A 27012-nucleotide genomic window follows, 5' to 3' on the forward strand; every position below is an offset into this window, starting at 1 on the left:
GAGCTCGATTTTAATGGCTTTACTATTTTCAGAGGGCTTATTTTGTCAACGGTCCCGCAGGCCGTCTTCTCTAGGCAAGGAATGCTAATAAAATTGTTTATTAAGGGAACAGTAAAAATCAGCAGCCTATTGACAAGATTATTGTTGTGCCAACAATGTTTATAGGAGGCAGAGGTGTTTGCTTATGCGCTTGCAGCCATCATCGCGCGAGGTATTTTGCTTAAATTAACACCTTGCGTGTCTCACTCGCGTGTGGGATAGCCTGGAAATATTTATTGGGATATTCTTGAATTCCTAATGCTATTTATTAATACCTGACTCCCGTTTGGCCGATACCTTTGACCAAATCAAGTTATATAACATGCCAGAGGTTTTGAAATATATAAAACAGCTCAAGGTTGATTGGTGGTTCAGGAACTATAAATAGTCCTATAATTATGAAAAGTTTTTAATAATTTTAATGTAAACCTTCATTATGATCCTTCAAGTCCTAAACTTATATAATATAATTTTTATTTGGCATTGATATAAATTACTGAAAATATTTTTTGTTTTATATTTATTTATTGCTATTTACAACTGTACATTATAATACATTTAGTAAATCTGATCTAAGTTAAATTAGAGTGTTACAGGCGTGTAGAGAAACTCCCATTACCCATTGGTAGCACTCTAATGACATTTTACATTAGCTGGTCTCGTGGCGATCTTCTTTTCAGGCGCCTCGGAGGATTTTCAGGAATGGAAGAGGATGCAAGATTAGAAACTAAGGGGTTTGAGTGGTTAGAGAGTTTATAATGGAAGGAATGATATCTGGTTCGGGCTAGATCGGTTACATAGGGAACATTAAGGTCTTTATGTATGATTTTATTTGTGACAAAGTAAGGAGCCTTGAGGATTTTACGAAGGATGTTGGATTGTAAGGATTGAATAATAGAGGAATTGGAAGGTTTAGTGGAGCCCCAAAGCTCAACTTCATATGTCCACATTGGCCTTATTACAGTCATTTAGATCAGTCTTTTGTAATGTGTTGGAAGTTTAGACCGTTTGTCTAGTAAGTGCTGTAATAGTCGAAATCGACGTGCATTTTTCTGTCTTAGTGAAAATATAAAAATTTTTTTTTTATTTTTAAAAATTATCTTCTCCCTCATAGTGCCTCTGTATAAAGTTAATATAGGAGTTCTCATACTTGATAAATATAGGTATTATTATTTTTTTTTAAACTTATATTCTTGTTTCCTCTTGTTTGATATTGGATTGTTTATCAATTATAATAAAAAATGTCCATATGGTCTCAAAATGTTTATTTTCTTATTATTCCGACGTTTCCATTCCGGCCGTTCTCGAGAATATTCTATTTATAATATGATTGTAATTATGACATCACAGCTAACAAAAGTTGCAAGATATTCTGCCTTTGTCAAAATATATCTTGGCCTATCAGCCTATTTGTATCCACTATTTTAGTAATTCTGATTTTATTAAATTTACACTATTACAGCTTTAACAAAATTTGATATCAATTAAAAATTACATTTTTTTTTTATCAAACTAGAGCTGTTTTTGTTTTTTTTTATTAAAGATCACAGTTTTGCATATACATTAAGATAAGCACAAGCGTGCTATTTACTCCCCTTAATTCCATCTGCTGATGTTCCTTAAGTGTCCTTCGTCCAAAACATTTACTCAGTTAATAAAAGTGACACCTCAACCAACCCCTAAAACTACCCTTACCATATATGCCAATGACACCTGTGCTTTCAGCGAATTATGGCCAATTGATTGCCTGTCGAATTTTCCAAAACATATCACAACTCTTGAAAAATGACGTTCATTCTAGAGTATTAAAATAAACCCCGTCAAATCACCTACAGTTGTCTCATAAACCTATACCTGGGTATCCTTTAATAATATCCCACTTATCCCTGTCGAATACATCCACTAACTGGGACTACATCTATATAAACGGTTAACTTAGATCATAGAAGACTGAAAAGAAAGGAAACTGCTCTCCATTTATTAGACAATCGGGCTAACCTCCAATTATTAACAAAACCTCATTTACTTGGCCATGATAAGGCCTCTTTTGACTTATGCAGTTGAGCATTCGAGCTCTACAAAACCATCCAATTTCCCTTGGATCAAATGTTTACAATCCTATATATATAAGTTAAGGCCTGAGCTACTTCATTAGTTCAGATGTTCTTTGAAGTAAGCAGCAGGGAGGGTGGAAGAGACGAGACTTGTAAATTAAATGAGGGTCCCGTGCAGACAAAAAAGTCGACCGATTACCATACTTTTGGGTCAAGTAATTGAGGAAGTCATAGATTTATATGACGTTGCGGAGGCTAATCAACTTATGTTAATTATAGTATAAATAAAGACAATTTACATCGAAGGGTTTCAGTAAGTGTTTATTTAGCTTTATAGTTAGGCCACCCTTTTTTTCTCCTTCATAGTTAATTGATTCAGTTGCAGCATAATCTAACTCGTCTCACTAGTAAGAATATCCCGTTAATTGTGGCTTATTTATGTTTTAAAGCATATATATTTTTTTATTTTAATGATAATTTTATTGCAAAAAAAACAAAACATGTACACTATTTTTATACAATAAACGTTCCACTTTTATGTAATGTGTCCTCAGGATGTGCCAAGGGACGGGTAAATGCTTCACCTCGATTAAAAAAATGGAACCTCGATTATCCGTCTCTCATATCCCATAGGTCTTAAAAATCGTACTTATAATAATAGAGTGTATTTTATTAAAATTAATTCAAAAAGAAAAATACGTTTTTGTTCCTCATGGGGTACAGGGGCGAATCAGGAAGGCAATATTCCCTCCAATTGTTTTGGGCGTCATTATCTACTTAAGTTTGTAACTCTTTTCAAGCATTGACTAATGATCAATATGTGAAAGTCTTATAAAAGTTACTAGAGGAGTGTGATAACGTTAGTTGGCAATTACCGTTTTAAGGTAAACAATACGTTTACGAGTATTCCTTTAAAACAAATAAGTAATTTTCTAAATCGAAATTGGTTGAGTAATAACCTTAAATGTATAAAATTTGTCGTTTAATGATACTTTTGGTCCTTTGAAAATTCGATTTTCGGTTTATGTCCTGTGTGTATGGAAAAAATATCAATGAGTTCTGGGAAAGGGTGAATATCTAAGACACAAAAAAAGTTTGCTCATCCATATTCAAAAATATAAAGTAATATATATACATCCCTTATTATCTTAGCTAAATTATGCAGAACACTTATTCATTTTTGAATATAATTTGTAAGTGACAATGCGCCTGTTCGTCGGCTTACACCTCACATTTCAAATTTGACACATCTACATTAAACCGCAGAAAAAAATAAAACAAAACAATTTCAAACGAAATCTAAAAGAAATGATCACTATCAAAAAGTATAAGAATCTAGCTAATAAGAAAACATGAGTTGTATGACATTTCAATTCGTTTAACTCTAACCTCATAAAGAAATAAGAGACAATTAGCAAAACTAAAAATAAATAAATAATATGCAAAACAGGAAGACCTCCTAGAAAAAATGGCCAGGGTATGTGAAAAAAAAAATCCATACTCACCTTTCTCGAAATCACTTTTACCCAGATCTGATGCAAACCTTCTATTATAAGTTAAGGCTCGTATTACAGTTGTGTAGAACACACAGTTATGAAACAATTGTAAGTAATGTTTGTATTTATTAATCTTGTATGCTTTATATTTCAATCTTTAGTAATTAGTTAAGGAAAGTCTTCTCCCCGCCAAGAATCCGGAAATTCCGAAAAATCTCTAGAAATCCAAAGCTAAGGATGTACTACGCCATGATAAAGTCAGCTGTGATATACGGTTGCAAGACCTGTGGTACCACGTATCACGTACGAGAGAGAGAGCATACAACCTGATGTATAAAGAGCATTGACAAAGATGCGAAAAGTTGCATGTAGCAAACTAGAAAGCATTAACCCAAGGCAGGTAGGAGGCTTGGAAGGCCGCCTGTAGCTCAGGGAGTTTAAGCGCAGGTCTTAATAACCAGTGAACTGGCACTGGTTCGAATCCGGTCTGTGGGGTTGACTTTTATTTTGTGGTAGACTCACGAAATGGAAACCCCTAACATGGTGTTAGAATAAGGTAGTACCCTGTAGATAACCCCCTGTAGGTCAGAAATGACTTCGAACTAGTTAAAAAAAAAATTATATATTACATAAATGTATATACATTTATATGTACGTATAATACATATTTATATTTTAAATATTAAACAAAATTTTCAATTTGTTAGTTTTGTGAGGTGCTGTTGGTGTTTAATCACTTGATATCTGTATCTTAAAAAACAATGTAGCCTCTTGTATTCATAAAGGATGGCTGTGAAGTATACAAAACCTACGCCCCGAGATAAAGAACGATAGTAAGAGTGTGAACAACGGAGGCCCCTGGTACTCTGTTATTGAAAGATGGAGGAACTTTGATGGTAGATAAGGGAGAAGGAGGGCCAGCTATCAGATGCTAGTTTTTGCTTCGGCAACAGTTAATTGCTCCTTGCTTAGCTTTGGCTCTCCTGTTCTTTAACACCATGAGTCTGGTATTTCGTGCAGGGCTACAGTGCAACTTTTCTTTCTTTAGAGCAAGTTTTCTTCAACGGAATCAGATGTAGGTACTTTGTCTTTAGACTAAGGAACTTAGAACATGTATAGTTTTACTATATCAACCCTTGGGTTAAGAAAAAGGACAAATGTGTTGCCTGAGGCCGTTTTTAGGACGGTTTTGTTCATAATTTAACGCACTAAGAAAATTTCCAATTCAGGTTATTTTCTTAGCAACAATGCTATTGTTAGTACCCTTTATGCTTAGCTTGAAGATTATTATTCTCTCAAAGTGATATCCCGACCTCTCTCAGAATTAACCGTTGTAATGACCATGGACCAAATACCGTGCCCACGTTGGAATCTGAACAGAACAATACATCCATACTTTATTTCTTGTTTAGTTAGTCAGTTACATTTAAAAATATTGAAAAGGATATGGTTCAAATGGTTTTATAAACAATGTTCTACTATGCACGGGCGGTCATCAATTCAATGATATGTTTTTTGGGGATCGACCAATATTTGACAGCTGAGAAAAAAAGTATATAATTTTTGATATTTTTTATATTATCGTATCCTGCCTTTGCGGTGTATGTATTTAATGGTCATTATATAGAATTAGATTTGTTTTATTTCGTTTAGAATAAGAAAAAATATTGTCGATCGTTTTAAATGAGTTTAAATCCATACAAAATAACAAAAAATCTTCGATCTACCCGACTTTATACTGTGCCCATAAACTCACAGTTGGTGGGAGGCACATCAAGTTCTTCGACTCGCTGAAGACCAACATCAACCCACTGTTCCAGACACTCTACAGCTCCTCTCAGGTTGCAACAGTGCCACTAGTGACCAATCACAACCATTGCGACAGACACATTTTAACCCGAGGTTTTAGTTATAGTTATAGTGCCATTAACTCTCAAGTGTGCCCCAACACTTTTGACTCACAAAAATGAGCTCAAATTCAGCCCATCTCATTATTACAAAATATCCTTAAAACGTAGCCCTACTACAGTAAAAGGAGAAAAATTAGGTCTTCATACTTAAATGTATATATTTTTTAATCTTCTGTTTTATATCAGATTATAGGTGTTCTGAAAAAAAAAATATCTATTTAAGTGTTTTCGTATCAGTTTTGGTTCTAGGTTGAATATATTTTTACATTTTTTACTCGTCATTCTCTTCCTTTTTTTTTTTTTTAAATATTTATTTATTGCTATTTACAACTTTAAATTATAATACATTTAGTAAATCTGATCTCGGTTAAATTGGAGTGTTACAGGCGTGTAGAGAAACTACCCATTGGTAGCAATCTAATGACGTTTTACATTAGCAGGTCTCGTGGCCATCTTCTTTTCAGGCGCCTCAGAGGGTTGTCAGGAATGGAAGAGGATGCAAGGTTAGAAACTAGGGGGTTTGAGTGGTTAGGGAATTTATAATGGAAGGAGTGATATCTGGTTCGGGCTAGATCGGTTACATGGGGAACATTAAGGTCTTTATGTATGATTTTCGTCCTTTTTTAAAATTGCATTTACAAGGCGTTAATTTGAATTGTTTTACTGACTAAATATGAATCGTAATAGTTATTGTATCACTTTAATTTTTTTTCTAAAAAAAATGTAATAATAGTTGTTATAGACAAAATAACTAAAATTATATAATTATTATTAAATAGATATTATTTTATCTAGAAATTAATCTATGTTTGAATAATTGTATCTGCTAGTCGTTAGTTGTTTTTTGACAGAGATTTTAGTTTATTCGTTCACTCTGATTCTCGGGGAACGACACGATTGGAAATCGGCATCTTCTTTTATTTTTTTTTTTGGAGAATGCTAATCGCGACAATTGGCATTCTCATGATGTAATCCTTAAAGGAGGACCTTCGAAAAATTGGGCTCAGTGGGATTCCACATAGATTTGATAGCACTATATCTTAGCCTAATTTGGTCAGTATTTATTTTTAATTTATGTATAATTTCGATAATTTTACTTACCTGTATTAACTTAGTTCACACTGTTCAGAAACAACATTTTAGAGACAAAAATGTAGACGAAATCTGACAAAGGAACCTAATTTCTAGAGTGTTCTAAGGTATAGAAATAATGTATTAAGTCTCTTAATTACTTTAACAAAATTTATTAATAAGTTAAGTACGTTTTTAGCCTGTCAAGCCATTATGGAAGTGAATTTAATCTAGTGGAATCAGTTTCGATTTGGTTATGTTTAAGGACAATTACATAAAAGAATTAACTTTATATTAAAATCTCTTCATGTATCTCCATTAAAAATGAAATTAAAATCTGTACCCCTACATCCGATGAAGGGTTAAGGGTGCAGTTCTTTGTAAGGAAGTACTGTTACTAGACCAACGGTTGTGCAAGAAGGTGATTTGGTCAGAATCACGCTCGACCGCCAGACTTTTACCCAATTAAGGGTACCCAATTTGTGAGGCTGGGAGGACCCCACGAGGGCTCCAGAACCCACAGAGTTGACGCACGGCTACAGTGTACCAGAAAACAATCTGCCCAGCCGGATTCGAACCGGGATTAATACTTGGAGTTCGTAGCATCGTATCTTACAGTGCCACCGCGCCCCGAGATCTCCATTAATATTATTTAAAAAAATATTAAGAAAAGGAATTATTTTCCACTTGAAAATAAGGATTTACTCTAAATTTGGGTGAAACCGGAGAGCCCTTTTAGAAATATTGGAGTGAAAAGGAAAATATGTTTATGTGTAAAAAAAAAGTAATAGATCTAATTTGATAAAAGTGTTTAAGGTAAGTATAAAAATTGTCCAATTGATAATGGACAATTTTTCCACATATCTTAAGCCATTCTCTAAATTTGGACCATATTAGTCCAATTGTTTTGGATGTAAAGCGTTGTTAAGGAAAATACGTTTGTGCATGCGTAATTACAATTAGTGGATGAAATTTAATATAATTGAAATGGAACATTCTAAGTACCAACTCATACAATTCCTAAAGACAATATCCTATAATGGATTTTGGATAGTTCGCTGATGTTTTGCCCATCACATGGATATGACTAAGGCATGTAATCAAATTCATTCCTTACTGCCTAAAACGTAAAATGTGAGTTACCTGTTCATCGATTTATGTTAAATCTTTAGATCTTTCTCAAGGTATCTACATAGTTCGATATCAAATCGTATCTCCTACATTTCCTTAAACATGCGCAAACGTTGCTCAGCACAGCTTTATTTAAAAAAAGACTAAGAAAGTTACAAATTAATATAAAAATGGTTCAGGATAAAATTATTTATATCCACTACTTTCACTTTACCTTATATTTTGAAAAGGTTTGTTTTCGAGAAAACAAGAAAATGTGAAAAATCGATTCCGTAAAATTGCGCTTTCAGTCTGTTGATTTTATCGAAAAAGTTGCAGTTAGGTCCCTGGTATATACTCACTTAAAAATGAATTTCAGTTTCTTTGGACGTTCAATGTTAGAAGTAGGCTTTAGACCACACAACACACCCAGATCATTTTGCGACACCTGGTTAATTGGACTCAGGGGACCTCAAAACATATATTTCCTTCGAAAACATGGATCGAAATTTTTTCACGATACTACATGTGTCATATATATACTGTTTAATTAATTTATTTTATGAACAGAATTAATAAAATCTACCGCAATTTAAGAGCATTAAGTATTAGTGTTCAAATACTCATTCACGCATTATATACAGAAATAGAAGAAGAGAAAAAATGTAGATAATAACAAAAGTACTCACCGAATTAAATTTAAAATGATAATGCTAAAGAAATATATAAATAAAAGATAATATTATCTTGATTTGTACAAAATAAAAATATGAATCAATATCAAAAGTGTAATACAGATAAAACTAATCACATAATAAAAATAAAATAAAACAAAATAAAAATGACAAAGGTATTAAATTTAAGTAACAATAAAATAAATAGGGGGCAGTGCCTCCCAGTGGAAGGCAAGGCAGGGGTCTAAGAGATCCCAACGCTTCTCTGTCAGTGCTTTCCACGTCACTGGTATGGAGAATATGTCATATATAGATAAATAAAAGTAAAAAGTTCATTCATTAATCAAGGCTGCGGTTTTATTCCAATTTTAGTAACTATAATTTTGATTATTTATAATAAAACATGCATAATTATAACATAAATTTTACAAATCAAACATTATATCTAAAATCAATTCAAATCAATGGTAAAGGAAAGAAGGCCATGGTTAAAATTTATAGACAGAACCCTCTTGAGACGATAGCGATTCTGAACAGTCCTTTACTACCTCATCGTGACGCTGAGGAATATTCTTATCCTCGAAGACAAAACTGGATTATGCAAATTTTTACAAGGCGGAGGCGAACGTCGTTGGTACCATAAATGTAGAAGGACTTTAACTGCGGGATCGTGATAGTCATCTCACAATTAGTAAGGCCATAGAAAACCTAACAATTCAGATGGCATAGGCATATTGACAACCCGGCAATCACAATTAAATGTAAAACAGATAAATTAAATGTTATACCCACTCCTTTTATCTTGGAAAATTAAAATTTATAACAAAGTAAGTTTTTTAAATTTTTGAATATATTTTTTTATTTGTAGTCACACTGGCTTTGCCGAAAATTTCTTGTAAAACGAAGCATTTAGGTAGCTTCCTCTATTTTAGGGCATTGACGCCCAACTGTGTTCCGAGGAACACAGAGGTACTGCGAGTCTATCCAGGGGTCCTCTGAAACAATTCAGAAATAGGTCATCCCTCGTCACAGTTTTGAACCTTACCGTCTCACATTTTCTTCAAACTTTGCATCTGTGTTGTTGTGTAGGTAACCTAATATTTCTTAGCTTTTCTGAAAAGACGGATTACTTTATTATTTTACCTTACTTATTTTCCTATTTCTAGCAAAAGGGTTCCGTCGCCTAAAAACGGTAAGGAAACAATTTAGGAGAATCTAGCAAATTTTGCAGACCTGGAAAGTATATTCTGGAACCGATAAAAAGTGCTAAGAGTTTAGTTTTTTCTTTTATGAACATGTGATGAGTCTGAGATGAATGAATTTTTAGGACTTGTTGGTTGGGATATGGTGAAAAATGAAATACCAAGCAATGAATTTTTATTGTTTAATATAGCTTTCTACGGAAAAGAAGGTACGAAAGTGAAATAGAAATGAAGATAATAAATTTTGTGATATTTATTATTGATATATATCATATCAAATGATCAAAAATAAAATTGAATTCAAGATTAGGAAATTATAAATATATAGAAGTGACACTTAACATAGAATATGAACTTAAAATTATAAATGTATCTCGTTAAAGTTTTATAAATAGAATAAAAAAGGCGAACTTAATAATTTTTATATACATATAAAAAATAAATCTGTACCGCTACAACCCATGAAAGGTCAGAGGTTTAGTACTTAGCTAGTCCCACAGTTGTGCAAGGTGGTAATTTGGCCTAATCACGCCCAATTACTAGATTTTCCCCTGATTAAGATTACCCAGTTTATGAAGCTCCGGAGAGCTCCTGAAGCCACAGGGTTGACTTACGCCTACAGTGACAGAATAAATAATTATCTAACAGAGTCAGATTAGAACACGGATCCTTGGAGTTAGTAGCACAGTGCATTGCCTCTATTTATGTATTCCGCCATTTAATGATTCAATAGTTATGGATTCTGTTTTGCTTTAGTCAGACTCCCCCAATCAGCACCTGAGAATGGTAAGTGTAATTACAATTTTGTGCAGTGTTTCTTCAAACGTAATTTTTTACTTTGAATTACATCCGATGCAAGAACTGTATTTTTTCAAACGCTTTTGATTTCATAATTAAACACTTATATCTTCTAAAAACAAAAAGGTAATATAATGGTGTGTAACTGTTGGTTCAGAGTTATAAAAAGAACATTTCATGAATGAGGTATGTTGTAGACCAAAACATAAATGTCTCTAGTTGAAAGGAGGGTATCGAAAAACGCAAGGTAACGCGAAAAAAAAAGGTATCGTTTTTCGATACCCTCCTTTCTACGTTCTAAATACTGTCATTCTTTACTTATTTTTAAAAAATCTCTTTTAAATCTTAAAATTAGGGAAATCAATCAACAAATTGAATCCCTAAGCTATAAAATTTCTAATCTTTCACACTCACTTACTTCCGTTATTGGCGAAAATAATATGGCCCTCCTCAACAACAGTTTCCAAAAAATCTGTTTATCAATCAAATTACATAAAAAACATACTTTAATTTCCAAATTTGATAATATTTACCAATCGTCAATATTATATAAAAAACAATATTATATAAAAATCTACCCTAAAGGTAGTGAAGAATAGGTCCATAATATATCTTCCACCACTATTCCCCCCGATGTCGTCAATATTTTAAGTTTAGGCCCCAATTTCTCTACAACTCCTTCAAATGCGTCTCACCTTATACCTGCTCTCATTACCGATTTAGAATTTATTTATCGAGACGATCTTTTTAGTATTTCTGAAGAAGACAGGGAGCTTTCTCGTATGCGCACTTGTAACATTATTTCCAATCACCTCCAACACCCTCCACCCCGTTCTTCCATTCTTTCTTCCTTATTTTTCAAAGACCTTTCTTACACCCGCTCCTTTATCAAATCTAACGACCAACTTATAATCACTAAAGCTGACAAGGGTAACTCGACTGTGGTTATGGACAAATATGAATACCTTGACAAAATTAACATCCTTCTGTCTGACACTACTACTTACCGACCTACCACTCGGGACCCTACTCGCTCACTTATGCTCCAGTTCAACTCACCCCTCAGGAACCTGCTTGAAACCAGCCAGATTAACCGCCCCACCTACCTCAACCTCATTTTTTATAATTCTTTAGCCCCCTTATACGGACTCCCTAAAATCCATAAACCTGGTAACCCCCTTCGCCCCATCATTTCTAATATCAATGCTCCCTCCTCTAAACTCAGTAAATTTCTTCTTCCTGCCCTTCAAATCCTCAGCCACAATAACTCTTATGATATCCGTAATTCCTTCCACCTTAAAGAACTATTACAATCCTTCAACATACCTGACAACTTTATCTTAACCTCCTTTGATGCCGAAAGCCTTTTTACTAACATCCCCATTGACAAAGGCCTTCATATCGTAGAGAAGAACTGGACTATAATTCAACCCCATACCACGCTTAACCTCACCTCATTTCTTTCTGCTTTAGAACTTTGCTGTAATTCTGGTTACCTGACTTTTCAAGATAAATTTTACCACCAAATTAACGGACTTGCGATGGGGAATTGCCTTGCTCCATAAATGTCTCTAGTTGTTAGTTGTTTATTGAGCTGATTTGTGTTGGTTTGTTCACTAATGAAATATCTGAGAAAAAAAAAAAAAACTTAGAATAGGAATCTGTATAGATAGTTTCCATTTTTGGAGCATATTAAAATCGTCGTAATTCTCAATAATTTTTCGAATTCCTCCTTACTAGTTCTCCTATGCATGATTCTGCTAGAGTGCATGTATTGGTATTTGCTGCACCAAAATTCTTGGAACTTATTTTCAATACAGGTACCGGATCTGTTATGATATTTTTATTTTTATTAGTAAAGATTCCGGTCATTTCGGGTTTAAATCAGTTAAGTGGTAAAATAACGCTAGTATACGTTTAAAACCCTTCTATTTAACTACCTACTTTACTTCACCAATCCAGTATTATAATAGTACAGATAATTTATAACTACCCTATTGTTTTGTTTTGTAGGTATTTAATCTGTTAGTTTTTTAATTTATTAATTTATTTCTTCTCTTTATTTAAAATTATTTATATACAATTTTGTGACTACACTGTTTTTTGGCCAATGTATGTTATTATAAAATTAAATTTACCTTTGTAATTGTTGTAAAGGGATATAGTCCCAGAATAATAAACTATTTTTCATTTCATTTTGTTTTTTAATTTTTTTTTCTCTGTATTTAAAATTATTTATACGGAGTTTAAATATAAGTACGCTCAATTCATGTTATTGTAATATTAAAATTAGCTCGTAATTGTTCTAAAGGGACCTAGTCCCAGAATAAACAATTTTTCAATTCATTTACGCGTCCCTTTGGTTACTTTTGATTCAATTCGCATGTATTTGACAATTTTTTTTTTTTTGTTTTGAACAAAAATAGATTTTTTTTTTGTTAGAAATAAGCAAAATTATAATTCACGATTCGACTTAAGTACTTCCTATTTGACATTCTTCCTTAACCACAATTTTTTCGTATTTTTCCTTAGCCTTCTTTAGCCTATGGTGGAATTCTTTAATATTATTCCTCATATTTTACTACAATTTGTCTATATATTACCTCATTCCTCATATAAAGTTCCTAAGTTATTATTGCTAATAATAAAATTAAAATTTAGTATGAAAGAAGTGTTGTTAAACATTGAACGGTTCTTTAGTGACCGAGTCGTGACAGGGCCTGAGGATAGTGGCAGCAGTCGTGCGGAAACTTGTGCTATCAGTGCTAATCCTCATTGCCCCTTATTGGGGTTCTCCTCTGGCTGCGTGTGTGGGGTAACTATGTCCTTCCCTAATTGTAGGTATCCAAACTACCTTTTCTGCCTTCATTTATGCGTCGGAAAAGTTAGATGTTATTAAATTTTTTCTCCATTTTAGATAACTTAGGTAAAAGCGAATGGAATGAATAGTTTATTTCTTAAAAAAAGACAACCAATTAAATGCCAGGACATAATTTTTGCCATTATAGGCCATATTTTTGTTTATAAATATTAGTATGTACAATAAACCGTAAGGAAACTTGGGATTCGGATTGGTCTGTACAAAGTAAACGAAAGATCAACAAACAAGTCAAATCTTCTTCATTTTAAAACTAAAACAGAAACTAGATACATATGCATACTAATATCTAAATATTATAAATAGAACATATACGTCTCACTGGTTAGAGCCATGAAAATTCTCTTACAATGGCTAGGTTTTTGATAAAAAACATTAGAAGTGGAATCAGAAATATCTTGGTAAATGAAAACTTAAGTATAGATTAGAGGGTTTAAATTACAAATATTTTTTTTTTTTTAATAATTTATTTATTGATATATACAACTGTATACATATATACAAATAAAAAAAAATTGCTGTAAGTGATATTATGATATGATAAAAACATGTGGAGAATCTACCCATTGATAGACCTCCAAAAACATTTCTAAAGGAGAAGATCTCGAGGCCATCTTCTTTTCAGACGCCTAGGAGGATTATTAGGTAGTGAGGGAGAAGCCAGGTTAGAAACGAGTTGGTTTGTGTGGTTGGGAAGTTTATTATGGAAGGATTGGTATCCGGTTCTGGCCAAATCGGCAACATAGGGACATTGAGGTCCTGATGGATGATTTGATTTGTGAAAAAGTAAAGAGCATTAAGGATTTTACGAAGGATTTTGGACTGTAGGGATTGGATTCGAGAGGAATTAGAGGTTTAGTGGAGCCCCATAGCTCAACTCCGTATTTCCAAATAGGCCTTATAATAGTCATGTAGATCAGTCTTTTGTAATGGATTGGAAGTTTGGACCGTTTGTCTAGTAAATATTGTAATAGTCGGAATCGACGAGCAGTTTCCTGTGTTTTCAGTCTTGTATGAGGATTCCATGTCAGTCATGAAAATTCTCTTACAATGGCTTTTTGATAAAAAACATTAGAAGTGGAATCAGAAATATCTTGGTAAATGAAAACTTAAGTATAGATTTAGTCCTAAGTAACGGATCTGTTCAACAGGAATAAGTGGGGTATTATTAAAAGATATCGTAGGGCAAGACGAAGGTTTACGACGAAGGGTAAAAGTGATTTGGTGGGATTTATTAGAATTTATTTTAATCCTCCAGTTTTGGCACCATTCTTCGATACAAATATTTAAAAAAATCTTTATCTTAAATTTCTTTTATTTAGCTTATTTGAAATAAAAATTTAGTTCCTTTTCCTAGTGGTAATAAATTATGGATAAATAAAAAAAAAATAAAGAATCTGATGAAAAACTAAAGGAGAAAAAAAAAAGGATAAATACAAACAAGAGTTGGAATTGGAAAAAGCAGCGACCGCCCGATCTCTTCCGACCACATTCACGAAGCACTGTATTGTTATCTTTTGTTAAACTGGTGTTATATTGGCAAGAAAACTGTTGATTTTCTTCATGTTCGCATCTGGGAACCATAAAAACGAATTTTGATGTGATGCGCGCACCGTATCAGAATCTTTTAGAACAAATAAATAAAAATTACGTATACTTGTTTATCTATTCCAGTGACGAGAGCTAGTGTTTGAATATTTCAATTGCACATTCGATAGTACTGTCTACAATTGAAATCCGTGCTGTTTGTAATGAGAAATTACTTAATTTACATTTATATAACTCGGTAAGGTGAAAGTTACACTAGCTATTAAAGAATTTATGATAGCAATTGGAAGAATTATAAAGGTAGCTAAAACATCTCACTGTATGTAAATTGGTTTCTCCAAGTCAGACTGAACCCATCTCTCTAACTTACAAGAATATAATTTAGCGTTTCTTATAAAGTATAATAGCTAATGGGGCGGGCTGTATTGGCCCGCTATACGTGCCTCTGTTTAATTGAATCCTGGAGATAAGGCTCTTTCCATTAACAGTACCACCTCAGGTTATCAATGGTGGCTCCTCAAGCCATGTACTACATGTGAAATTAATTTTTTTTTTATTGGCCACCGCTTTGAGCGCTTGGTTATATCTCTTGGTGTAACAAATAAACTATATATTTTTTTCCCTTTTCGTGAGTTTTTTTATTTATTATACAATGTGCTATTTTGAAATAAATATTGTACTATAGATGTCTTTTGTTTTCTCATATTGAAAGATTAGGAAGCTCTGAAATCCCGCTGCAAATGGAAAATAAATTAAGTCCTCAGGATTGAAAATTTTCACTCACATTCTCTCTGTAGTAAGATTTATGTTCGAGCATAACACGAATTTCTCGGTTCTAGATTTCATTTTATTTCTTCTAAGTAATTAGAAATTTGCTTTCGTAGAAACTAGAACGTGATTTAGGATTTTAATCGAAATTAGCACACCCTTCTAAATTGTTACTATATAACTAAAAAAATAGGCACCTGTAATTTTTTATAAATTGACACCAAAATTAATAGATATAGATTTGTATAATTATTTATTTATTTAATACTATATCGGCCTGGTGGGCCTTACGTTTGTAATGTAAGAGCTACACGATCTGTACAACAATTACAAGATACAAGTTACGTGTCAGAGGGAAAATTTTATTAAAAAAAAATAACACTCCCTGAATACAGAAACAAGACCGATTTATAGACGGAACATATTCACTAAATTAGCTGATATCACTCGGTCAGCTGGCATGGCCCCTGTCAGCTAACCGCATTCTATGGAGTCGTAACACCCCCTCCACAAGATTTCAAACAATCCTGGTAAACTAAAATGAAAGAAATATAAAAAAAAAAGATAAAATAAAACACTACTTCTTCTATCTACTTGATAATGAACAAAAATATTACAGAGTGTGAAAATGGTCTAGTGTAAGTGTTCTCAAATCTCGCTTATCCTTGTAAAAAAGTAATTTTTTTCGATGCATCTACTTAGATAAAAAAAGCGATACAAATATTTTAGTCCCAAACTTAATTATGTAGGTAATTTCCTGTAAATAAAATTTTCAGAAAATAAAAATATAGTTAAAAAATATTTATATAGTTACTTCGAAATGCAAACTTTATTATAATTATTTTTTTTTATTCAATAATGAACAAAGAAAAAATATAATTAGATCATAGAGTTTTTGAGATTTGGCTCCAATGTCTCAAATTATCACCCAAAGAATCTCGGAAACTTGTCACTTTGTTCTTACTAAAATTTTAAACCCTAGCTTCTTGCTGACCGCATGACAATTTCGAATCCTCAACGTTCCACATTATGGTGCGCATACCTTGGGTTGGATATCTATCTCGTAATCAGATAATGAGATAAAATAACTTAATAAGGTTCTTATTATGTATAACTTTTAATGTTTATTATTGTTTGTCCTTAGCGCTGCTTACCCGAATTCGAAAATGCTGCTTTTCAACTTAGTGGAGAAGACTTGGAAGCTACGAATACGTGCGGGGAAGATGGAATACCGAGTGACTTCTGCGTGCAAACTGGTGCAAAGCAGTTTGAGTCATGTCAGCGTTGCATTTGGGGGATGTACCCTCCCTCGCACATGACCGATATCAACATCATGGACAACCTCACCTGGTGGCAGTCCTCTACCATGCTGGAAGGAGTTGGTGAAGTCAACATCACTCTTCATCTTCGTAAGTACTCCTTTACCATCCTGGTTTTATTATAGATATGGTACAACTTTATAATTTTTGGAATAATCCGTGTCTTGCCACAACTAAGGCGGTTAAACTAAACATGTTCAGCTACCTCATCTGTGTAATATCGACTCTTTAACGATAATAAATCTGGAATTGTGCGCTTTTCAGACTTGCTGTATTTTTATTTATTTTGAATATCTGTTTCCGTAAGGCTTTGAATACAATGTCTATGTCAGTTATTGTTTGATTAATAAGTTTCTATTCTTTTACCTCTGTTTTAAGAAGTATCCGAATTAGACCCATTTTTATGAATTCTAGATTTGAATTCAATTTTTACATACACTCAGAAATCTGAGAATAAAAATATATTTGAATCGGTTTGCATATTCGTACTTATGGGTACAGCAGGTACGTTTAATTGTTATAATATAGCAGGTAGCTATATCAATGGAAGTTGGAGATTAATTAGAATGAATAAATATTAATGACGATTAAATAGAATAAATAGATTCTCCTTTTAGAAATAAGCCCTGATATATGAAATAAAATGAAATAAGCCTGATAATGAAATAAACCTTGGAAATTGGGGTGAAATATCGGTCATACAAATGCTTTTTTTGATATTGATAGATGTTCTAAACTAATACTGATTATTCAACTGGAAATATTGTAGTTTAAAAAAAATATTATAAAGGTTAATAAAATAATTTTTATTTTGAAAAAAGGATTCACTAATTATTTGCATTTTTGTGCAGGTTTTAATTGCATTGTAAACGTTCCTCTATCCTTCTTTTAATCAACAAATAAATATCAACGAATACATTTAATTAACATTAACAATATTAGCAGAGCTTGTTCTAAAACTACGTTCTTCTTAGCTTATAAAGCGCTCCTTTGCTTAAATAGTGGCATATCCAATACTAAAAAATTGGACGTATTCCAAAGGTAGTATAGTTAACTGGGGATACTTTCTCTTCTGTGAACTTTTGTTTCCTATTATTACTAAACAAATGAGAACTGGAGATATAAAATAAAATGTTCGAGAAATGTTTCTTAGTCTTCTCATTTCCCGAACTGGTTGTTGGTTGACAGAAAATTTTGAGAGGTTTTTTTCTACCATATAAGATAAATCTAAAAGATTCGTATCTGTTGGAAAAGCAGAAACTCAGCTTTCGAACAGTTGTAATTACGTTGGATCTTGATAAGATGGTGAGGAGTTATGAATTTATTTTACAAACGAGAGAAATCGGCAGAAAAAAAGTATGTCATAAAAGTATCTTGATCTTACAAAGATCAATCCCAAAAAATTATAATTTTTGATTTGTATCAAAATTCGTACTTAAGGGTTTCAAAAGACGCTTAGGACGAATATGACTTAATTTTTTCTAAAAAAATTCTTTTGGTATGCTTTTCTGGAAGCGACTTTTGATGTTTATTTTGTTTACACTTATCAAAGTCATTTAATACAATCGACAACCTTTTGTACTTATTCTACTCGAAAAAAACAAACAAATCAGTTGGTATATAATAACTATTACATACATGTAGAGACGGCCTACGATAACATAAAAAAAATTTAAAAATAATTTTTTCTCGGCCCCTAGAACGCATTGGTAAGAACCCTAGGATATGTGTCTAGTATTTTTATACCTTGTATTACTATTTATTTATTGTATTACTATTACTATTTATTTATAAGGTGAGTAGCCTCACCTTGTAAATAGAAGCTACCTAATGGAATACATAAAAGATATAAACAGATGCTGTTATACAAAACATTTTAGTATTTAAACACTAAAATCTTTTATAGCAGGAGTTTTCGCCGTTTATTAGTCTTAAAACCAAAGCGTTATGCTCTTTTTATACACAAATACAAAAAATAATACTAACAGCTTTTAAAAAATATCTCTCTCTAAAAGGTTCTTTTTTTTTTTTTTTTTAATGCTATTGATACGAAGTTAGAGTTTAAACAAATAATAAAATGCTAACTAGGTCGCTGTCCTGACGAGAAGATGATGTCAAGATGACTCACTTCGAGGAATATTTGCATAATCCAGATTGTACGGACGGTAATCTCCGAGAGGCAGAGCAGAATGTCAAGGCGAAAGTTGATAGCCTTTTATTTGTTAACTTTAAGCTCCCTAGTGTGTTGTCTAATGCCCCCCGACTGAACGTAGATCCCTGTAGTTCGATCGCACGGCTGTCACGTCGGGATTGGAGATAATTGTGTAATAGTGGCAGTATGATGCTGTCACAGTTACTATGGTCTAAAACAGTTCAGGAAATTCAATTATATTTGAAACGAAATAAAAAATAGTTTATTATTCTGGGAATAGGTCCCTTTACAACAATTACAAGTGTACTTTTAATTTTACTAATACATACAACAACCAAAAAACAGTGTAGTCACACTTAATTACAACCTATAATAAAATTATATATAAGTAATTTTAAATAAAGAGAAGAAAAAATAAATTAATTAAAAAACTAACTGACTAAATACATAAAAAACAAAACAAAAAGGTAGTTACAAAATATCTGTACCATTATAATATTGGATTAGATTGGTGAAGTAAAAGGTAGTTAAGCAGAAGGGTTTTAAACGAGGGGAGGATTGGTACATGATGTACGGTAGAAGGGATGGCGTTCCAGAGATAAAAAAATGATTTCTCAAACGCAGCAGTTCGATGAGGTGGAGGTAGATATGAGATTAACGGGACCTGGTAATACAGGATTGAACTGAGAATTTGGATTGCAGGTTTTATAGGATTTAGGAGGGGAATTGAGTACTAATTACTTGGAATAGAAAGGAAGCTATGAAATACTTGCATCGGAAGGATGGATCACTTCAGCTCAGCGTAATAATGGGTTTTGTATATTTGCTATGTGGGCGTATTTGGCATGTTAATATTATTTTTTGTACTATATAACTGTCAAACCTTTTCATAAATTACATATTTTTCATAAGCACTATTACAAAAAAAAAAGTTCATATTTTAAATATATATACTTATGTCGAAACTATTTCCTTTGGACTTCATTTCAAGGAGTTTCTGATATTTTTAGATTTTTTCGTAAATTAAATTATATACTGATATCAATCATCAATATAATCCATATCAATGTAAGCTAAACCTAAGTGGATTATTGCAATATTGAAGTTAAATTTACAAATTAATGACTTACTTTTAGCTAAAGAATCACCTAACTCTTGGTTCCTTGATCCTATTGACTGGACTACCTGCATTGATAATTATCTTGTATCTACTTGAACTTCTTGACGTTTGGTAAAATACCGCTGAACAATGAAGGCAAAAGGTTGAGCTGGTGCCCATCGCTATAGTAGACATAAATCGGTCTAGCCGGAGGCGACAACAACCCTTTCATTTCATCAAGAGGGAACACTAAATCTCTCGCTATGTAAACAACGACCCGTGCGCCCCTTACCCCGAGGCCTCAGTCTCGAGGTCTTAATCCACTTCATGGCCTCCCCAGTTTTTTCTCCTTCAAACATGTTATTAATGCCTTCTCCTAATTGTCTTATTGATTTTGCAATTAGGCTTTCTTTAGTCAAGAACCGGAAATGATTATAAGAAATGCGGGCATTCCTAATTTTTTTAAATAAATTTGTATGTCCATAAAGAATTGTTATGTTAATGATATGTATTGTACATATAATTAATATGCACATTTTTAGATCTTTATAATTAATGTACTAAAGTATTAGTAATATCTTTGTTAAATTTACTTGAATAAAAATATTTTATATAATTAATTAAAGTATATACATTATAAATCTTTACATAAGAACAAAAATAAAATTATTTGCTAGTAAACAATATTTTTTTTTTAAATTGAATAAACAATTGTTTATTCCTTATAGCGAATGATAATTCAGCGTAATAAAATATTTTATAAATTGTGTTGAAATAAAAAATGTAATACCTATATGCAAGAGCGTTTCCAAGATCAAACTAGGGGGTCATGCAGCCCTAGTCAATCAGGGTCCTGTTTCATAATGGAAGCTAATAGTATTAGTTCATAGTGTGGTAATAATACTAATACTTATTTTTTTTCATGATAGGGATGACTATTAGTGATATTACAGGAATTAAAAAATACTAAAGTACAAGTTACTAATGTACAAGTCTGTGTAATTAAATGAATAAATCTACAAGACTAATAGTATTAGTTTGTATTTTATTATGAAACAGGGCCCTGGTCGTGACATTTCAGCACGGAAAAGGCAATTGAAACCAAAATCTTGAAAAAATTGTATATAATTGTCGTAGTGTTTTATGAATTATTACAATTAGTAGTTGCTTAAAAAAAATTGTTTTTATTAAATTAATAATTTATCATTTCTGATTAATATATTTTTTTTCACCGCTGTACGGCCATGCACATGCCGAAGTATTATGTCTTATTCACGATGAACGAATATAGATTACTGTAAGTTTTACTTAGTATGCTAAATAAGCTTTTAAAAAGAAAAAAAATGAAACACATGACAATGATATTTCACAAATATTATAATCTAAGTAAAATCGCACCAGAACCAAATCTAGGAGCTTGCTTATCGAGTGATATATTTTTAAATGTATTTTTAAATAAATTTTTGGAATCTTCTTTTTACGTATCTTTTTATGAAGAATCTACTTAGATACTTTTCACATATGTAAGTATTTAGCAGATCTTCACCACAATATTTGAAGAACACGGAACTAAAAAAAAACATTCTTTTTTATGATACGTGTTTATCTCTATGGATTATAAAACATGTATGTACAATAATATGTATTATGAACAATGATATGTATTGTCGATGTACGTATCAACCTCAATCGTCAATGTGATTTGAGGTGTTTTCGGAAATCAATTGACGTAACTTCATAATTTACAGACCTGTATCTTCTGCTGCCTTGCTGCTGACCATTGTTCCTTCCTGAAATTCCTTCTGAAGCAATGAGTTCGACAATACGATTTTTTTTTTTTTTTTATTAGATTACAATGTGTACTTGGTACTTTCTTATACGTTGCATAAGGATTAAAAAAAAGCCTGGAACAACGGACGTATTACTTGTTTTCTACGCCAATATATTACAATCATTCGGGTAGCCATAACATTTCGACCGCAGTGTTGCTGTTTATAGAACACACGTTTCATTAAAATAGAAGAAAAACAAACGATCCGATTCCAGTGATCACGGTGAGCAGATAGGGAATTTATGGAAGCACAAATATACACCAAGAACATATGGGCCAAACAACTCCAGATATATTATTAAAATAAAGTTAAGAAGTATTCTAAAAAATTATTTTATTAGAATATATGTATTTTTTTTTAATTATTTATTTAATGTAATTTACAACTGTACAAAATAATACAATAGGTAATATGTATAAGTAGGTAAATATGTAGTACGTTTCATATACACTTGAAAATCTTGGGAAGGAACCACCCATTGGTGGTACTTCAAACATTAATTTAAATTAGAAGGTCCCGTGGCCATCTTCTTTTCAGACGCCTCGGAGGATTATCAGGGATTGTTAAGGATGAAAGATTAAGAATTAATGGGTTAGGATGGTTAAGGAGTTTGGAATGAAAAGACGCATATCTGTTTTGGGCCAAATCTGCAACGAATGGGATATTAAGGTCTTTATGAATGAGTTTATTTGTGACGTAATAAGGAGCATCAAGGATTTTACATAGGATTTTGGATTGTAACGATTGGATGCGGGAAGAATTTGATGGTTTGGTGGAGCCCCAGAGCTCAATTCCATAAGTCCAAATTGGTCTGATTATTGTAGTGTATACTAATTTTTTGTAGTGAATGGGAAGTTTAGAGCGTTTGTCAAGTAAGTGTTGTAGCAATCGGAATCTACGAACAGTTTATTGTCGTTTCAGTCTTGTGAGTGGATTCCAAGTAAGTCTCTTGTCAAGATGGAGTCCTAAGTATCGAATCTGTTCAACAGGCATTAGTGGTGTATTTAGAAAGGATACTGTAGGACAGGAGGGCAGAGGTTTACAACGGCGAGTAAAGGTGATCTGGTGGGATTTGTGAGGATTCATTTTGATTCTCCAGTTTTTACACCATTCTTCAATAGATGTTATGCGTGCCTGTAGTGTTTGTGATGCATTAGTTGGGTCATTGTTTACAGAAAGTATACATGTGTCATCAGCGTATGTTGTTAGGACTGTGTTAGGGTGGGTTGGGATGTCAGCTATTTTAATTTTAATTTTTTTTTTTCAAAATTCTCATTTTCGCATATTTACGAATACATACATACATTCATACATATTAACAAAAAAATAGTGGGTTAAATATGATCTTACATTCAGGAGAATTAATTTCAATTTATTCTGAAATGAAAAATTCAGTTTCCAGACCATTTTCACAATTGCTATTTCAATATTTCTAGATATATATTTGGGAATAATTATAAATATTTTGTATAAAATTTGGTTATTATACTTTTAGTACAAAACTGCACAAGTGTTAGAGAACCTTGGGCGTGTAGTGACGTTTTTTTCATCCATCTGAAAATTTCATGTAAAGGAAGTTTCGCATTTCCCACTCTTCCCGAACACCGTTTAACTTTCTTGTCAGCTCGCTCATTGCCATACAAACCCACATGACCTGGAACCCATTGGGCCTTAAATTTGTTATTTGATGAACTATGAACTTCTTCTATTATGTTATTTATTAGGTAAGATGAAATATGTTGTCGATGCATGTTTTTGAGCGATTGCATTGGAAGCGGAATCTGTTGGAATTGCAACTTTTGTATTCTTATATTTTCTGTTTGCTATTTTGAAAGCTTCAACGACACCGTATAATTCAGCACTGTATATGCTAAATTTGGTGGGGAGGTTTATGGCTGTATCCTGGTTAATGATCTTTAACATTGGTAATAACATTGTTTTGTCTAAAATACATTAGATGCCACTTTGTGAGGAAATCCTGAAAAAAACATGATTTTACAAGATGGCAGATACTTAAAAGGGTTTTAAATCGAAAACACATTTTTGACGAAAGGATCAATATCTGTAACACCTGAAAATCATTTTTGCTCCACCTTTTGAAAGCCAACTCCCTTTTTTTGAGCTATTTCTAATAAACGAATGCCATTAAGTTGTGAATAAAATGTTTTCCTCAATAAATTTTATTTATTCATATTCATATTTCTATTGGACGATTCTAGGTCTTTTCTTTACTATAAAAACGTTTTTAGTGATCCCTGTGTAATGATTTATTGTATATATGATTTTATACAGTTATAAACTATAAATATTATTATTAATTAAGTATCGATCTTTTTTTTTTTACTTAAAAATCAATTAAACTTAGTTAACATTGTTTCGCAATATGTTTACTCTTGGCAATGCATCGTTATTTTTCATTATCCAGATTTCTACAAAAGTGGTTGGTCATTGCTTAGATTGTTGATTTTCTATTTATTACAATTTATTTAACAGTGCCTGAGATGTGTGTATCACTTCAATGTCACATAAAGTTTTATTGTACTATAGTTATTGTCCAAATTAATCTCAATAGGAAACCGAATATCCATCAATTGTCGTTTTATTGATCCAACGATTGGCCATACATGGTGTATTCTGTATGTCTTTGATAGCCTTGTTTGTTATACTCATTTCATATCAATACAGGTAACAATTTTGCTATTTCGAGCGCCGAAGAGAATCAAATGTCGGACGATATCTCAACAGTTTATCATTGCACGAGACGATAGTTACTGAGAACTGGAATGACTGATGCTGGAGCAATTATTTCCTCATCTGTTTCGTGATCTTTCTTCGACAAATACATTTCCATACGAGAGATAGAACTCATATTGTCTTCTCATTTGAAATTCATCAGGTGGCTGGCCGCAAAACGGACTGTGGGAATGGACCATCAATCTGATCCAGGGTACCAATCTCTGCGGTCACTTGCCAAAATCCCATGTTCCAGAGCGGTCCATGTTGGTCCATGGCCTCGTTGCATATTTTGCTAAGTTAAAGAGTTGAGAAGATGGTTATCGACAATAATCACACGGCGGTCCCCCCTTAGCACTTGTTATATCTCTAATTTCAACTCCGCTAATTCCACTCTTCCGCTTTTCGGCATCGGTGTAGTTAGTGGTTTTCTCAACCGTTCCTTAGCATGATAATATTGATAAGGTCCGTGACTGATTTAACACTTTCCATTTGAGTCTCATTTATTTCTCTGACTGCTTGGGATATACAAAATTGTTTATATTTGAATGGCTAATTTATTAAAATTCTGTATAAGATAATATAACAAAATTAGTGCATAATGATATGGAAAAAATAGCTAATTTATTGAAATTATTTGCCCTACTGTAACAAATATTTTTTTAAATTTATTCTAGGAGGAATCTCTTCAGAATAATGATACAGAAAATATATATGGGGCTTTAGTGTCTAAGAGTAGAAATAAAAAGAATCAAAAAAATAAAATAAAAAACAGTAAAACAATATTAATCATAAAATTAACTTCCATAAGTAAATTTAAAAAAAATGATAATTATTAATAAAGGGTGAATGATGTTAAAAGTTTATATTTACTAATTTTCAAATGAATAACAGACTACCAATATACAATACAATAAGGACTAAAATAGTAGCATAATAATGAACAGTAAAAAGAAAAACAAATAGATAAAATAAATAATATTTAATTAAAATTCAGTTTCTAATTATAAATTGAAAACAAATTAATTATTGACAATTAAGAGTACATGATTTCAAAAGTCCATGTATATCAGATTTTGATGAATAAAAGAACATCCATTTATAGTATAAAAAGGCTAGAATAATAGTTCACTAAATTGTGTAAAACAAAAAAAATACTAATAAAATATTCTATCGATTTACAAATTTTTCTTAAAAACCAGAACATTCATTTCAATTTTTTTGGATCTGGCTGGATAGATAGTGAAGGAATTGCCAGGATTCTGGAGCGACGAATAAAAGTAAGAATAAAATTCCATTTACAGTAGAAAGTTATTTATTTTTTTCTTGTTTGTTTAAGCCATTAGTATCTGTGAATCTATGATAGATTCATTCTTTTGTTAGTTATATGATATAAAATCTTTTATATTTAACTTTACTATTTGTTAAAAACAAAAGGACAGAGGACCTGATAGTTGAGCGGGCTGGGGCGCGAGTCCCAGAGCTGTGGGTTCTTCAGGGTCGAATCCTACATTAATTGAAAATCAGAATTTATTTTGCAGAATGAGACTTTCCGGGACAAGGTATTAGAATACTGTAAATGTAGATATTGTTATTATCTGAATGGAATGTTTCGTGGATCATTCGTCGCATTGAATAATAGAATAATTTCTGTCTTTTTCATTTTCATGAGTTTGAGGTGCTTTGTCTGTAGCATTTCTATTGTTAAACCTTTTCGTTTGACTCTAAGGCTCGGGCCAAAACAAGGTACCAGGTTGATTGCAAGCTAAATAAAGATAATTATTTATCTTTATCTTCTTTCTTTAAGAATTTGATGAGATCTGGCACTGAGACCTTAGCATTCGTTGTCACGATTTTCCTTACGCTGCAGCAATGTCAGCAATCTCGCTTCCAGATAAACCTATGTGACTAGGTACTGACTGAATTTTATGATTTCAATAGAGCGGATAATACACACATATTAATTTATACAAATTTATTTTATGAAAGACTTATTTGGTAGATACCAAATGTCGATTATATTATATTAAATGTTATTTAAATTCATTTTTTTTTTAATCACTATATAAGAAAATTAATAACTTTAAAGTTTCCTAAGTTAGTGTTCGATCTAACAAATGTTTTTTCACAATTCGCTTGCTAATGGTCCCTGTCCATTGTCCAGTGACAAAACCTTCTCAAGATAAGTCCAATAGAAGCACTCCTTTTGGTTGCGGTGAGAAGCTACCTTGTTGTTATCTGAATCAAAGATATTTCTCCTAAGGCGGGGGAGTTGGTCTATTTCTGGAGGTGTAAATAGGAGTCTAGCTCTTAGATGTTAGCTACTGAT

General features: G+C 32.2%; 1 protein-coding gene across 1 annotated transcript in view; it reads left to right on the forward strand.

Annotated features, from left to right (window-relative positions):
• LOC106679657 (laminin subunit gamma-1-like) overlaps positions 1 to 27012 on the forward strand; it is a 139101-nt gene that overhangs the window by 50184 nt on the left and 61905 nt on the right. Inside the window, exon 2 of the mRNA XM_014418936.2 lies at positions 16693 to 16957. Coding sequence (XP_014274422.2) covers positions 16693 to 16957 — 265 coding nt within the window. The remainder of the gene's footprint in view (positions 1 to 16692; positions 16958 to 27012) is intronic.

Source organism: Halyomorpha halys, unplaced genomic scaffold (genome assembly GCF_000696795.3).
Source record: "Halyomorpha halys isolate HHAL.00 unplaced genomic scaffold, Hhal_1.1 Scaffold14.1, whole genome shotgun sequence".
NCBI classification, from domain to species: domain Eukaryota; kingdom Metazoa; phylum Arthropoda; class Insecta; order Hemiptera; family Pentatomidae; genus Halyomorpha; species Halyomorpha halys.